The following is a 16916-nucleotide window of genomic DNA, read 5'->3' on the forward strand; positions in this document are numbered from 1 at the left end:
CAATTACTTATCCCACTAATGTAGATTCTGACAGTTGAAGGGGATACGTTTTCTGAAGATAAATACGCAATACAGTGGATTAAATGGTCTAAAGACACAGGTCATATTGAAAGCAATGTAAATTGCAGTCTAAAGTTTTCAAGGTGCTTTTCAACGGTTGTGTAGGTTTTCCATGTCTGCCTCTGTTGTCAAAGCTGCCACAAAGCTTGTGGGAGTATCTCTGCGGCGGTCAAGGCTGCATCTGGTGCCAACTTCCGGAATTTGCCCCACTGACAACGAGAAATGGCGTCTGCTATTAAATTCTGTGTTCCCGGAATGTGTTCTGCTTTTATCAAAATGTTTTGTTGTAGTGTTGTTAGTACCAATGTCCTTACCATAGAACACTTTGATGTTTTCTTATTGATTACCACAACTACTGTCTGATTATCTATGTGAAAGAGCAGGGTTTTGTTTTGAAGACACTTGCCCCAAATTGTTACTGTCACAACCAGCGGAAAGAATTCCAGAAATGTAATATTTCTCAGCAGCCCCACCTTACCCTGCTCCAGGGACCATGACCCGTATGCCCAGTGACCTCGCCAGTAAACTCCAAATCCTCTTTCTTTCCCTCCTGCACCGTCAGTGAAAAATCTCAACGAGTCACTGCTTGTCCAGAACATGTCTGGCATGACCGTAACCTCATTATAATGGTTCAGAAATTCTGACCACGTGTCTAAATCATACCTATAGAGTAACCCGGATATAGTGATGCGGTTCAGTGACTCCCCTTGTTGCACCAATCGGCCTTCGGCGTTTTCTTCTGTTTTTGGGGCTCCCAACATGGAGGGGCGGGACGTAGCCCAGTTGTAAAGCGCTTGCTTGATATCCGGTCGGTTTGGGATCGATCCCCGTCGGTGGGCCCATTGGGCTATTTTTCACTCCATCCAATACACCATGACTGGTATATCACAGGCCGTGGTATGTGCTATCTTGTCTTTGGGATAGTGCACATAAAAGATCCCTTGCTGCTAATCAAAAAGTAGCCCATGGAGTGGCGACAACGGGTTTCCTCCCTTAATATCTGTGTGGTCCTTAATCATATGTCCGTAAATAAAATGTGTTGAGTTTGTCGTTAAATAAACCATAGTAGTAGGGGGGCCTGCCGGGTGCCATAACCTACTTTTCCGTGACCTTGACCTTGGTGTAGGTGTGACGTCATAGTCTGACCTTAGCATAGATGTTTAGGCGTGCGACCTTGAGGAGGATAACACCCCGCCCGTGTCCCTGACCGACTTAGGTTGGTACTGATGTCCTTGGACTGGCCCTGACCAATTTGTTTAGTATTGACCGACTTAGAGGGCAGTGACTGGTATACCTGGGCAGGTGTGCGACCTTGGTGTAAGTCATAGCCTTGACATACTTGGTGTGTGACTCATCACCTAGCCTTGACAGGGATGGTGTAGGATCCCTAATTGCTACTAATGGGAAAGAGCAGAGGGTTTCTTCTCTAAAACTGTCAGAAGTATGTTTCACATCCAATAGCTGATGATTAATAAATCGAGGTGCTCTAGTGGTGTCGTTAAATAAAACCTACCACTTCTAAGGACTGCCCGACGCGAGGTAGTGTATTTAATTTTAGCGCACTGAATGATGAATGGTTATCACTGTTTACATCCGGCAAGTAATGGTATCTTGTGTTGTCAGTCTCTAAATAACATATATTATTATGGTTTAAAGGGACACGCCCTAGTCGTTAACCATTACGCCGTTGTTTTTCGCTATTAAACCCATTTCACGCTCGAGTCGACTACGCTGAGCCGCCGAGATATCAACAAAGCCTGTCATTTAAACCATAATAATAAATGTGTGTGTGTGCGCGCGCGCGCGATGAAGCGACGAAATAGGTCAGTTCATAATAATCTTGTGAATGCGCTATCAGAACGAGAATTCCTTTTTTCACCTATTTAAATCATTTCGTCTTTCTGTCAGACTTTGAGAACGTAACTTCTAGAAGTTCCGTAGTGTATTTTATTTAGAGACTGGGTAACACGGAACCTGCAGTGCATGCCGAGTAATCATCCTCCATTTGGGGTCATACACTCGGGAGACATACCCATAATCGCATCCATGAACTGGGTAAAACTCGGTGTGTGTCGCTTTATACCCACCCACTGAGCCTAGCCGTGCACCCACTCTGGGTTGGAGCAGTTACCGGCATGAAAAATCCCCCACTGGCTCAGGTGGGATACGAACCAAGTACCTACCAGCCTGAAGACCGATGGCATATCCACTACACTACCAAGGCCGGTATTACCTTAGCAAAGACTAGCAAAAAAGCTTCATGCATCATATTTAGATTTATGTAGCACAGTAAGAAATGTACGATACTTCAGACATCATATGAGTATCGACTTAAGTATGATGACTACGTTAGTATTATACTTAGATTTTAATCATAATTAAATTCTAAAAAATTGTGAATACGAGCCGAGAACCGGCGAACCAGTTTAGGTTTGGATGCGCGCCATCTTGAAGCGCGTGTTGACAAAGACCAACTGACCAGGCAGTATTAAAGGCATATTGTCACAGACCACTAACCTATTTAATGGTCTAACAAAGTATTACCTGAACAAAAATAATTTGATTTGTCCCAAAATGTACTTTATTCAACCATCTTCATAACCACCATACTCCATGTATTAATGATATTTTGTCAAAATAATTGAATTATGGCAATGGTTCATAATTCAAAAACTAAAATTGCCAAGAGGGTTGACATGGATTTCACTCCATCATGGTTCATTTAAGGTAGTAGCTAGATTTGGTTTCCAACAATTAATGTTATTTCTAGTTATTATCCATTTTCAGAGAAATAAGGTCCTTAAATCCGTAACAGTATGCCTTTAATTTTTTAATTTTTACTAAGACAAACATTCATTTATTAGTACTTTGAAATTGTGTAAAGTTCAAGATTTTATATATACTTTCTGTAGTTATAATGCTAGAAAGGAATTAAAACAAAATACGTTTTTTTAGTCACTTTAATACGCCAACTTCGACTTTTGAGAAACATCACATTTCTCTACCGGACTAGACATTTCACACTGGGAACAGCATGAACATAATGACATAAAGGTTTGGATGAACTATTACAAATAAATAAATTAATTAATTAAAAACAAACCGAAATAAAACAAAGGCCATAACTCTGTGAAAAATGGGTAAGTTGCCATGAAAGTAAAATTTGATCTGTAACAGAACATAATAAAGCTATACACCAAATTTCAGCTCAGTATCTCAAAGCACTCTGAAAAAATACATCGAGTAAACTATATATGGGACAGACGGATGGATGGACAGCCAGCCAGACAGACAGAGAGACAGACGGAGATGAAACCTGCAGTTCCCCTCAGTGTGACCGATAAGGTGCTAAAAGTAATAATTAAAGGGACATTCCTGAGTTTGCTGCAATTTTAAAGATTTTATCGACTATCAGAGACGTTTTAACGATTTTAATTACATATCAAATATATTTTCTGCATGAAATATTAGTGGCTGTGCATTAAACGTGTTTCTGATCGTTCTAATATTTGTACTAGGTTAAATTAAAAAAAAAATCCTAAAATATTGGGGGGGTTTTCTTACGTACGAAATTACTGGAAGTCAAAATCCAGTCTGGACTTCTTATTGAATGTACAGACACTGATATTCTAAACAAGAAAATATATTTAATATGTAAGTTTAATCGTAGAAATATTTTATTAGTCGGAAACATCTTACAATGCAGCAAACTCAGGAATGTCCCTTTAAAAAAAAACCCAAAACATATGAAAATGTTAATAAATTCAACAAATATAAATGTGGGGGTGGGGGTGGGGTACACACACACGCATATATATATATATATATATATATATATATATATATATAAACCACCGCTACTGCTACTGGATCAAGACGTGTGTGTGTGTGTGTGTGTGTGTGTGTGTGTGTGTGTGTGTGTGTGTATGTATGTATGTGTGTGTGCCCACCCCCTCCCCCCGCCCCGCACGTCAGTGCAGTAAATAAACGGTGTACCGCATTATGGTCATCTCCTAAATGTGCTACAGTGGTGTCGTTAAACAAAAAATTTCATCCTTGCATGAACGTAACAAATTATCATTTTCCATTCTCATATTTCCAAATGAATAATTTCATTAAATATAAAAGACATCCTGAAATAACAATGGAACTCTTTCTTCAAACAATTAATACGCTGAATGAGAATCCGTATTACCGTGATTCGGCTTCTCCCCATCAGTAGCCGAATGAAGTAATTCTCACATTTGTTTTTCATACATTAATACAAACGATTTTAAACAATAAAGAACATATACTTCAACATTACAACTAACGTATAAAGAGCCATTTTATTAATCTCAAATTAAGAATATAGTTGAAAGGATCTCTTTTGTTTTCTATCATATGCAATGCCGAAAATAGTGCCACATTGAGATTCATGATGTCATGAACATCGGATTTTTAAGTAGCATGATCTTATTTGGACCAATCCAGACATTTGCTTTTGTATGATGTGAAGTCATTACTGGAAGCGAATCATTTTGTCATTTACCGTTGACCCTCAAAACCTCCCCCCTCCACAAAACCCCCAACAAAACAACAACAACAAAAACCAAACCCCAACAACAACACAAGCTCATAATCTACTGACACGGAATGGGTTGTAAACGGAACGAAGCGTAACAGGAGTTGGTCTAGCAACAACTGTAAGTTATTGTTTCGTGAGTCAACGCAATTCTAAAAAATCGTTTCAAGTAGTTTTTAATGGAAAACAAAAGGCGAGGCTGCTTATGCATATATAACAATGCATTTTGCGATCTACCCACACGTGGAAGCCTAGTTCTGTTGTCTCACTGTCTTTCTGTCTCTACTTCTGTCACTATGTCTCTCGCTTACTGTTGTTTGACCAGACTGGAAAAAAAAAAAAAACCCAAAGAGAAACATTTCGATTAGTTTAATAGAATGTTAACTCCTCCCACCCTTTGAAACACCCCCACCATCACTCTACTACCCCATCACCCCACTATCACTCCACCACCACCCCACTAATACTATACGAAACTAGTTCACATTATTTAGCACCAACTTTGTTAGACCTAGAAGACTTAGTTTTCTTAACCTTAAGAGTTTTCTTAACCTTATCAGTTTTCTTAGCCTTAACAGTTTTGTTCTTTTCTTTAGAGCGACGAACTTGCGCAGGCTTATGACCTTCGGTAGACTTTTCAGATTTCCTAGTCTTCCGACGGCATATTTTGCAATTTTTCTTACAACACCTGAAACAGCACTTGAAAACGATTATGGTGACCTTGATAACCTTGCAGAAGAAATCCCTCACCGGTTTGTTGAAGATGATATAGACAACAGGACCGAAGACAAACGTGGAGTAACCGATCCACAAGAAAACGGCTCTGAAGAAGTCGGGCATTGTGACGCCGAATCTATCCTCCATTAAGGACCACACGAAGAATGGAAACCAGCAGACGACGTACAGGAAGATCATGGCGCCGATACCCCCCGTGGGTTCCTCCGACTGTAGCATAGCCTTGAAGGCCACTTTCAGCGAATGGCACGTGCACCTCAGTTTCATATCCTTCTTCGCATGCACACATATTCTCCAGTAGCAGAGGATGACGAAAAGAATGGGAACGAAATACGCTGGAAGAGTACACCACCAGCAGAACCTCACCTGTCCCACGAACACGGCGATTTTCCCCGGTGGAAGAAAGCAGGAGAAAGATGATATAACTCCAAATATAAATTTGGACACATCGGTTAACGTGTCTATGACAGGAAAGAAGGATACGATTAATGCTGCGACCCAGCAGCCAATGACCAGCCAACAGACGATACAGCAGAGGACGAAGGCGTTCAGTATCTTGTAGATGATCGAGTGACACGTGTACATGTACTGGTCCCAGGCGATAAAGAACAGGTGAAGTGTGGCATTTGTACACACCATGATGTTGAAGGGGGACGCACAGTTACAGAGGAAGAAGGCCATTACCCTGTTCCAGCCGCCCGACGTCTGGTAGAGGCCATAAGGCATCACTACCGCAGCGGCGAAGATGCCGACCAAGGCAAACGAACTCAGGTACGTTGCCGTTCGGGTTTTCCCGTTGTCCGTGATTCTGGCTGCAACGATTAGGAAGATGTTGTTTATCGTTGCCAGTGTACACATCGTGGAGATGAAAAATCTGGCAAAGGCGACATATGTCGGGTCGAGTCTGGAGGCGCTACCGAATATGTCCGGTAGAAAGTCGAGGCCTGCTACTCCTTGAACTATTTTCCCACCTACATCAGCAATTTTCCCACCTATATCAGATATGTCTCCTAGAAATCTGCCAACCATTAGTACATCATCCAACTCGGAGGATGTGTTTTTGTTTACTGCATCAAGAAACATCTGTATATCATCCAACCCGGAGGATGTGGTTTTGTTTACTACATCAAGAAACATCTGTACATCATCCAACCCGGAGGATGTGGTGTTGTTACTAAACATGTTTTTCTTCTCAAGTGAAAACCAAGAGTCACCACTCTGAATCTTTCACTTAATAATAAAATAATAAATTAAATTAAATTAGAAATCAGTTCTTGTTAAAATAAGTTATGCGAATCCTTAATGTTTGAAAGGATGACTTTTATTTGTCTTCTTCCTCTTTTTTTTTTTGTTGTCTTTCACTTGCGTTTGCGTAATACTTTGTTTTGTGTGTCCACAAAACTCACGTTAACATAGTTCGTTACTTCAATTCATAATCAATTTTCGCTTCCGTATTGAGTATTAATGTTTTCTGTTTTCTGTTTTCTGAAAAATGCACATTCCAACTGAAAGTATAGAAAGAAAAGTATATATATATATATATGTTTTCAAAATACTTTGGGAAAATCTATATACTGTTCAGCTTAAACGAGTATTGAAATTAATTAAATAGTAGTATGTGGGCCTGTCTGGGGTCATGACCACCTTTCCGTGAACTTGACCTACTTTTTCGTGACCTACTTAGGTTGGCCGATTATCAGAGCGGAACGAAAATTCCTCTTTGTTCCTATTTAAATCATTTCGCATTTCACGTCTTTGAGCATGTAACTTCTAGAAGTTCCGTAGAGTATAGCGACCGACAATGAAAATCAAAACATGCCGGATGTAAGCAGTTAACCATTCAACATCCAGCGCGCTAAAATTAAACACACTACCTCGCGTCGAGCCGATACCTTAGAAAGTGGTAGGAAATTTGTTTAATGGCAACACTAGAGCACATTGATTTATTAATCATCGGTCATTGGATGTCAAACATAGTTTTGACAGTTTTAGAGAGAAAAACCCGCTACACTTTCCCATTAGTAGCAAGGGATAATACACTTCCCACAGACAGGACAGCACGAGCGTTACTACGTAGGACGGATCGGGGCCGAGCTAAGTAGGTCAGAACCCGTCTAAGTAGGTCAGGATCAGTCTAAGGAAGTCAGGGCCGGGTCAGTAGGACGAGGTCACGTGACAAGGCCGTGACATCAAGGCCAAGGTCACGGAAAAAATAGGTCATGGTCACGGAAAGTAGGTTATGACCTGAGATACCCCCCCCCCCCCCCCCCCATCTACTTTAAATACACTGGTCGAATACTGCGATTACCAGGCCATAACCCTACAAGTTATTTATTTCTGAGCCGATTGTTTTCTAAACACTTTTACTTCTTCTTACGTCAAACAAAACTAAAATTATTTACTTCTTTTTTTTTGTAGGAGGATGGGAGATATTGCTTATTTTATTAACATAAGGTGTAACTATAGTTGGGTCATTCTACAGACCGCATCATATTTCAAAATACAAATTCAAGATAAAACAGTTAACAGATATAAAGTTTTATTGTTAACTTTTGGAAAGAAACAAAATCATATCTGGCCATGCAGCACTATAATCGGCCTGCACGTGCTTACTCTTACTCTCACTCATTGGTGTTACCGGGCAACTGGGATAGTTCAGCAGTGTGATCCAATTGGGTGTCCCTAATAGCATATATGGAACACCTTTAGCATTAAAAACTATCCAAGGGTGTAAATTTTGCATTTCCACACAGATATTCTATGTGTAACTTAAATTACACACTGTGGTAGTTTTAATTATTTAAAAATCTGGAGTCTGTGGCGGAACATGCTCTTATCTTTTCGCTTGTGGCGATGTTAATTGTTTTAGAGGGCCGTGTGCAGCTCGGTTACGTCATACCTCCACGCGACCGTGCATCCCAATATGCAATTAGACCAGTTGGGCACTTGGTTACGTAATACCTCCGCGCGACCGTAGCCCCTAATACACACTTAGACCAGGTGCGGAGGCCATGTGGCCAGTAGTTACGTAATAACTCCGGTAGAACGGTTTATGACCGGGGTATTTCTGGCGAACTGGCGACAGTATGTCTGGTCATCTAAGAAAATATATCGACTCTGGGAGTGGTGGAATTTCACATGATAAGATTCGGTCCCGCGTAATGTCTCCGGACCAGTCTGGGATTTTATATTAAATAGCTAGGATTTTAGATATATCGGGGAGAAACATTGGAAGTATCCAGGGGAAACGGACGTCGTCCACTGAACGATCAATATAAGTTCAGTCCGGACGTGGTAAATATATTTTTCTGCTCTGTTGTATAACCTTGATGTGATTGATGTGACTTTAAATATTTTAATACTGTATTATACCAATATTATAGACAGTGTTTCCGGTAATCTGACGAAGTAAATTGTAGGCTTCACTGTTCTAAAAATATAAAGCTTAGCCGGTCATCCTAGAGGACCTAGGTAAACTGTATGTTGTTGTCTTTATTGTGATAGGTACCAGTATTAATTCTGTATTACAAGGTTACTGAATGAGTAGTTAAGGGTTACTTAAAAATTAACCAAGTAAGAATAGAGTTGTACTTCCTTTATTAATTAAGTTCCCCTGGAAGCGTTTCTCAATTATCACACGTGTGCGTGTTGTATCACGGTGAAGTGATTAGAATATTGTGTAAACTAGACACCTAGAGATTAACTAATTAAGTGATCAGTTCTGGGTTGTTATTATTTGTTGTTGTTAATTAACTATTGCGGCAGTACATTTGTCAGCGTAGTATTAATACAGATTCCAAAGTGTATTGTGTTTTTGTTGTGTTTTCCAGTGAACTAAACGTGCTATATTACATATACTTTATATAAGATCGTATCTCTGATATACCTAGAGCCGAGCCACTCGGGTATTGGACTGCCCGATACAGAGAGATCTAATAGATATACAGTTAGGAGAGATATTTGGATAATCGTGTTTTATTCAGTTACGGGTATTATAGGATCCCCGTGACAGAGTCGTTCAAAATAAATTTCTTCAAAGTCATAAAGGTAGAAGGTAGAAGGTTTACTAAATAAACAATTTAAATTTCAAAAATAAGGTTTCTTGAGAAATGACCGTTAAAATATTCGTAAGTAACATCAGTGACAACGTGTAACACCAACGCCATTCAAGACAACGGGTATCCTTGAAACACTATTGTTCTTGAGAATATCACTGCTTGTTAGCAAAAGTATGTAATTAATATTTCCTTAAATGTTTTTTGTTTTTGTTTTTTCCTTCAGCCTACAACTATTAAAGGCCTATTAGAATACTTGTGTGTTTCTGGGAACATATTGATAAGATACGGCCGGTCAGACAGTTTGAAAATATACTAAATTCAGATTTTGTTTAATTTTGTTTAAATATTAAATTGAACATTTATTCATTCATTAATTTATGTAGTTATTTTTGTGCTTGTATTAAGGCTCAAAATCTTTTACTGTAAAAGCGCTGCAAAACTCTCGCTAAATGTTTCAAATATTTTCCGAAAACGAGGACGCCTTAGAAATACGTGATGTCATTCTAATGTTTTCAATGCATACATTATACAGCAAATCAAGCAAATTATGTCACTTCGAGAAATAAATCATACGAACTACGTCCTTTTTCTTTTTAACTATGAAGCTATTTTAATGCAGGATTTTCAATATTTTTAAAAATAAAATTTAAATATTCCGATATTTGACTACAACTTGGCAATACATTTTCTGTATGATTTTAACTTTTCTTTATGACAAAGTTAACCTTTAACACTTAAACAGGAAAGGTTAGTACTTTCTAACTGCGTTCAGACACATGCATGCATTTGTAAAAATAACATTTCCTGCGCATACACGGTTCGATATTTTCAATGTTCAAAACAAAAACATAATAAACAGTAGTGGATCCAGGTTGTTGTTTTTGGTTGGGTTTTTTTAAAGGATGGGGTTGCAAAATTATAAAAAAAGGCAACTTTGAGTTTGTCTTCGGGAGCTAGGTGTCTCGGGAGGTCTTGGGGGCATGCCACTTCAGAAAAAAATGAAATATAGATGCCTAGAGACACATCTTCAAGGCAATATAGTTATTTTGATACTTTTCTGTTTGGAACAGTTTGTGTGATAATTGTGAATTCTACCAATTATATAATAAGATTTAATGGGAAGTTGAACATAATAAGTAAGAAAACTCACTTTAATTGGTTGTGACACCGCCGCTGGGGTCATATTTGCAGTTATAAACAAGAAGACAAAAAGGTTTTGCAACCCTGACCTGATAAACGGTGATAGAATTAAAGAAAACAAAAAACTAATTCAGGACAAGGTGATTTTTGGTTTGAGGAAATGTTGGGGAGGGGGGGGGGGGGGGGGCACCAAGACAGTTAGGTAGCGCACCCACAGCCAGTATTTCTTGCAACATTTCTACATGCTGATCACGCGTGGTTAATGATCAAAATTTAAAAACAAGACAAAAACAAAACATGCTGGCATCTTAGGTCGCACTACACAGATGTTATATGCCATTGAAATCCACGTTAAAATGCCCATCTTCAAATGGAGATTGGCAAGAGAAAAGAAATATATAGAAGTTGATGAAATTTGGACTACAGGTAGGACAACTATATAGGAAACTATAGTATTTAAAAATATATTAAAACAAACAAGTATGACTTTAGTGAGGCGAGGTAAAACTTTAGCAAAAAATGGAACACTTGTCTTTGAAATACCTGGCCACGTGATATCTTTACAACTGTTCGCGCGAGAATTCTTAATATCAAATGACAATATTTTTAATTTTTTTATTTAATTCAGGTCCATTTGCATCTATTTGCACAAAAAAAACTTTTACATTATGACATTTAAAAAAAATGCTTGCTCTATGCTAGAACGGGTTCTCGTTGACACTAACAGCATACACCATTGCATAAGCATTTATTTTCACTCCAAGTTTTTGCTAAATGACCACATCTGGCTGTAGTACCGGTCCGAACAGGTAGTTCATTAACCAATAATTCACTCCGGCTGTCTCTTGCTCGTCCGAACCCCCGGACATAGAGGCCCCGTAATGGAAACTGGTGTTCCACAGAGGTGGACATTTTAATTTCGGATGTGGGGTAAAAGTCCAACATTCTTTTCTCTTCGTTTGGCTGGTTAACAGTGATTAACCTACATTAGTCCCAGAATACAAAGTACTATAAATACACATAAATCTTTTCTTCTTTTTATTTTAGATCAGTGGTATTTAACGCGCTTGCTTAATGCGTTTTAGGACTGGGATCAATTCACGTCGATGGGCCCATTGGGCTATTTCTTGATTTAGCCAATGCACCACGACTAGCATACCAAAGACCGTGGTAGTTTTACCCTGTCTGTGGGTGATGCATATAGACGATTCCTTGCTAGTAGGCCTAATAGAAAAATGTAACGGGTTTCCTCAGTAAGACTCTATGTTGAAATTACCAAATGTTTTACATCCAATAGCCAATAATTAATAAGTCAGTGTGCTCTAGTGGTGTCGTTAAACAAAGCAAACTTTAATTTATACTTTAAGAACTGAAAATCACAAATCGAAGAAGGAAAATGAACACAACCCAAAGGGCCGTTCAAACATTTAATATACGTAAGGCTATTTTTGTCAAAATTAGACACCCACCCTCCCCCGTAACGCTATATACATATTTATCCTATAACTTACCTATGATATTCATGTCATAAACCCATGTGATAAATGTTTACTTTATTAACCCGGTTAATAATGTTATGCAAATTTGCAAGGTCTCTAGGTAATGTGTTGCTGTGGATGGGTCATTTGCTTACAAGCCAACAAGACCCGTGTACATGAGCGTAACGTTTTCAAAGATTTGTTTAAAATGCGTGACGTCAAACTAATTTGTGCTAATCGTGATGACGTCATATTACCGACGGATGCGACTTTAGTACTGTGATTTACTAAAAAATTAATTAAATGTTATTTAGAAGAGCTTCGACAAATATCGATTAACATAGACTTGGTTGATATTTTCCATATTAAAAAATACTCGTGACGAATCCCCCCTCCCTCCCTCTCTCTCGCGCTCTCTCTGTCTGTCTCTCTCTCTCTCTCTCTCTCTCTCTATATATAGAGAGAGAGATTTATATATATATATATATATATATATATATATATATATATATATATAGAGAGAGAGAGAGAGAGAGAGAGAGAGAGAGAGAGAGAGAGAGAGAGGATTCGTCACGAGTATTTTTTAATATGGAAAATATCAACCGAGTCTATGTTAATCGGTATTTGTCGAGGCTCTGCCTCGACAAATACCGATTAACTAGACGAGGATGATATTTTACATATTAAAAAACACGAGTAGCGAATTCTATTTATCCTATAACACTTCTAAAATAACATTTTAATTATTATTTTAGTAAATCACAGTACTAAAGTCGCCGCCATTGATAATATGACGTCATCACGATTAGCACAGATTAGTTTGACGTCACGCATTTAAAACAAATCATTGAAAACGTTACGCTCGGGTACACGGGTCTTGTTGGCTTGTAAGCAAATAACCCATCCACAGCAGCACGTTACCTTGAGACCTTGCAAATTTGCATACCATTATTAATTATTATTTATTTATTTATTATTAATAAATTGATTTATGTGTATATATACTATATATATAGAATACTATACGAGTTTTCGCTAGATATCATTTTTACGAAACGAGTGAACTTCCCAAGGTATCTGACCAAACGAAAGTGAGGTCAGATACTTTGGGAAGTTCACGAGTTTCGTAAAAATGATGTCTAGCGAAAACGAGTGTGGTATTTTATTTATTACCCACCTTCAAACAATTGAATATTTGTCATAAAAAATAGAAATTCCTGCATTTCGAATATGTAAACATTTTACACTGTGGCAGAATGATATCACAAGACTGTGCACTACGGTATGTCCCAAAGGTCGCCGCTTAACAAAATATTTTCTTCTACTTCCGTTTTTTTTTTAAATCCATATTTCGTCTCCAAACCAGTTCGCTATCTGTCTCGTCGTCCCAGTTTTACATATATACATGTATATTTTTATTACAGAAAAAAATGGCACAAATGGTGTGCGTGATGGTTGTGGAATGTGAAAACAAAAGTCCCGGTAGACTTACTGTCAACCAATAAAAGACGTACATCCGGTACGACCCTCGTGGTGCGTACCGTATTTGTACGACACCGCTATACGTTCACCAGGTGGGTGATAAAATATAGTATACTCCTTACTCACGATATCGCGGATTCCACGATATCGCGGTATTTAAATTTTTGCGGTTTAGCACGCGCAACGCCCCCTGGTGGCACGTTTATTATTAGAAATGTGATGACAGACAACATATTGTTTTGCCCGTTAACAAATTTGAAGAAATGTCAAAATTTTGGGTAAGTATTCATAGTTTTACTGTTTGATCATAAAATGACAGTGTAATTTTACTGACACCTCCATGCTTATAAATAGCCCCAGTACCTACCATACATGCATACGATTCTGCCATTCGATTCTTGCATTCTGTACTATTTTTCGATGAAGACGGACGTCAGCCCTTGTTCTCTCGATCTGCCCCCCCCACCTGGGGGGATTGCTCAAGTCCTACGGAATGCTATTAGAATACCAGGTATCGTACACCGGGTCACGGGCTTCCGTGACCTTGGTGTACGGGAACCCACCATCCCCGAAGAGAGGAAGGTATAGGAAGAGGAAAAGCGCGCCAGGGAAGGAACAGGGGGGGCCAAAGCCAGCGGCTAAACCGCTGGTGGCGGCTCCTTCTGTGAAACCGCCCACAGCCCAGCCTGCGACCGAGAGGAAGAAGTTGGACAAGCTCCCGACAGAAACCACACGGCCGACTACGCCACCGCCAACTCCGTTCGAACCCATGTTCCCGGAGTTTGCGACCAGGCACCCTATACGTCACTCCACTTCAACTCCGGAATTTAACCGTGCTACCAAGAAGGAGCGCGCCCGGAGTTTGGCCCTACCCGCCGTTGGAAAGAGGAAGGCCGAGACGACTGCGACTACCAACAGCAGGGACCCTCCCCAACAACCGCCGCCGCCCCCCAAAGGGGCGGAACCAGTGGAAGGCACTCAAGCCTGGACGCTCCACGGCCAATTGAACAAACGCTATGGCAAATGCTACAGGATGGGCATCACTCGACCTGAAGACTATCTCTGCCCCCCCTCCGAACAGGGATTTAAGCAGATCCCCAACGGCGATGGAGAGCACGAAAGCCATATCATCAGCTTAAACGATGGAATCACTTGTCTGTTAGTGACATACCGCAAGGGACAACTCTACAACCAGGCCCTGCTGATCACCCAGATGGATAACGTCTCAATCCATCGCCTCCTAAAGAAGATCTTCGGAGGTGATCAGTACCCTAAGGCTGCCAAGGCCCTAGGGACACCAGAGTTCCATCAGTTCCTGCCTAACTACGATTCCAGAGTTTGGCTCTCCTCGCCGTAGTCACCAATCTCCTACCAACCTTTGCCTCCGTGAGTACCAACCTCTTTTTTTGGGCTAGTTAGACTTTAAACATTTTGGAAGCAGTTCAAAATTCTTATGTTTATTTTTTTATAAGTAGTCTAACGCATTTTACTTTGGCGCCCGTTCAATTGCTCAAAATCACCTTAAAACTTTTTGGCCGAGCAGTCTTAACTATTTTGGGTTAAATTTTAGAGTCCGGACATGTTTTTGGATGCAGTTACTCTTTGTAGACTTAGGTAAAAAACAGGCTTCACCGAGGAATCGAAATTCAGCCAATCAGAGCACGGCTCCCACTCGGTGTACTTCAAGTTTACGAAGTGTCTGCTATTTGGTCCGCGCTCGCGTTGACCTTACTAAATGGCTTTTTTCCAAATTCCGCCCACTTCAAACTTACCCCCCCCCCCCCCCCCCCCCCCTCCTGCTCCGGAGTTAGTCACTGGCGAAGTCAGAGGCTAAATCCGTAGTGGGCGTTCCTGAACCTTTTTGGATAGGGGCACGTTAATACAGTTTCCCATCCCATCCCATACGATTCTGCTCTGACAGCTATCCGCTGTCGTCAGGTTGTTGACAATCAAAAGGAGGCTATACACGGTCACAGTGTTACTATATTTAGAACGCTCGACCTCTAAAAAAGTATTGAAATACTTAAGGACCATGCCTATTATTTATTGGCAATTTAAACAAAACACGTAACTTTTAATATGTTCTATTCTTTGTTTCACTCGATAAATATTGAAATGGGTAAAATGTGATTTCTGTCCTCACTGGACACACTTAATATATTGCTCTAAAGTCAGGATGTAGAGGCTTGGTAGTTATTTTAAATGCCCACACTGTATTGCAGAAGAATAGTAATTATTATTACCGACTTTTCCATTGGAAAATGTAAATATGTTACTTCAGCTGAAAAAAGAAACGTTTTAACTTGACTTTTCTTCATTCTTGTGTTGAAGTTTGTTTACTAGACATTACTACAAATGTGTACAAAAAAAAGCAATTTTTGACCCGTGCGGTCCACTGTATTGTAACGTTTGCGATCTACCGTGATATCGTGGTAACCTCCATTGCTATGGTGTACTTCGTTCAACTGTTTTAATGTTAGAACTGCATTTATTTGTCAACACAATGGCATGGACATGATGCAAATATAGCAAAAATTGCAACCCAAGTATATTTACCTTCATATATGTAAGCACATTTCTTTATTTCTTCCAAATAGTTAAGTACCGCGATATCGTGGTACCCCAGTATACTTTGTATTCTGTAGATTAATCAGTTAACTACCCAAAAGAAGAGAAAAGAATGTTAGACTTCCTAACATCCGATATTAAAATTTCCACTTCTATTGACATTAGTTTCCCTTACGGGGCCTCTTTGTTGGGGGTTCGGACGCTTGCATAGTATCCATTCTGAAAAGTCAGTACAAGCAGTAAAAGTACAAAAATTACCACCAAACGGGGTCATTTTTTAATCAAAATTAACAACTTGATCAGAGTTGCGGCCCTTTGCTTGCTCGTCGCTGTCGTAGACTTGTCCCTAAAATCCAACCCAAATGAGGCCATCTGCTGTGAGGTAGATTGCATGATTTGCAACACGCACATCGTCAGTAGACCCTATTGTTTGTTTTTCCAAAAAATATGAATACAAACTCACCGTAAAAAATCCACAAACGTCGAACGATCAAACTATACTTGTTTTTGAAAACTCATCTTGACGTCAAATAGCGAATGACGTCATTAGAGCGCTCGCCTGATCACTGTGTGGAACCGACACTGGATTAATAGAATCTACTACCTATATATACTACCTATATATTAGGCAGTTCCAACCCGAGGGACAAAAACATTTTGTTCTGACGGCTGGAATTGCCTTATCTATACCTCTTGCCTTTTTCTATACCTTTTTCTATACTTTTAATTACAGTAACAATACTAACAAAACATTAATTTTGTAAACTACGTACGGTTTGTTTATTTTTAAACGATTCGTAAACATTTCACCTACGAACTCAAGGTATACCA

At 39.5% G+C, this 16916-nt stretch overlaps 1 protein-coding gene across 2 annotated transcripts; it reads right to left on the reverse strand.

The window, feature by feature from the left end:
• Window positions 1-3904: 3904 nt before the first annotated feature.
• Window positions 3905-16621, reverse strand: LOC121385193 (trace amine-associated receptor 5-like). Of its 2 annotated transcripts, XR_005959506.1 has the most exons (3): window positions 16549-16621; window positions 4638-6864; window positions 3905-4607 (listed from the first exon to the last, which is right to left on the reverse strand). XR_005959506.1 is itself a non-coding variant. In XM_041515762.1 (2 exons), exon 2 carries the CDS (start codon window positions 6539-6541, stop codon window positions 5111-5113), a length of 1431 nt encoding a protein of 476 aa, XP_041371696.1. In that variant the 5' UTR covers window positions 6542-6864; window positions 16549-16621; the 3' UTR covers window positions 3905-5110. The 2 variants fall into 2 exon arrangements, 1 of the variants encoding a protein (XP_041371696.1); XM_041515762.1 differs by having other exon boundaries at window positions 3905-6864.
• Between the last annotated feature and the right edge of the window lie 295 nt (window positions 16622-16916).

The sequence above is a fragment of the Gigantopelta aegis genome, chromosome 11, assembly GCF_016097555.1.
Source record: "Gigantopelta aegis isolate Gae_Host chromosome 11, Gae_host_genome, whole genome shotgun sequence".
In the NCBI taxonomy this organism is placed as follows: domain Eukaryota; kingdom Metazoa; phylum Mollusca; class Gastropoda; order Neomphalida; family Peltospiridae; genus Gigantopelta; species Gigantopelta aegis.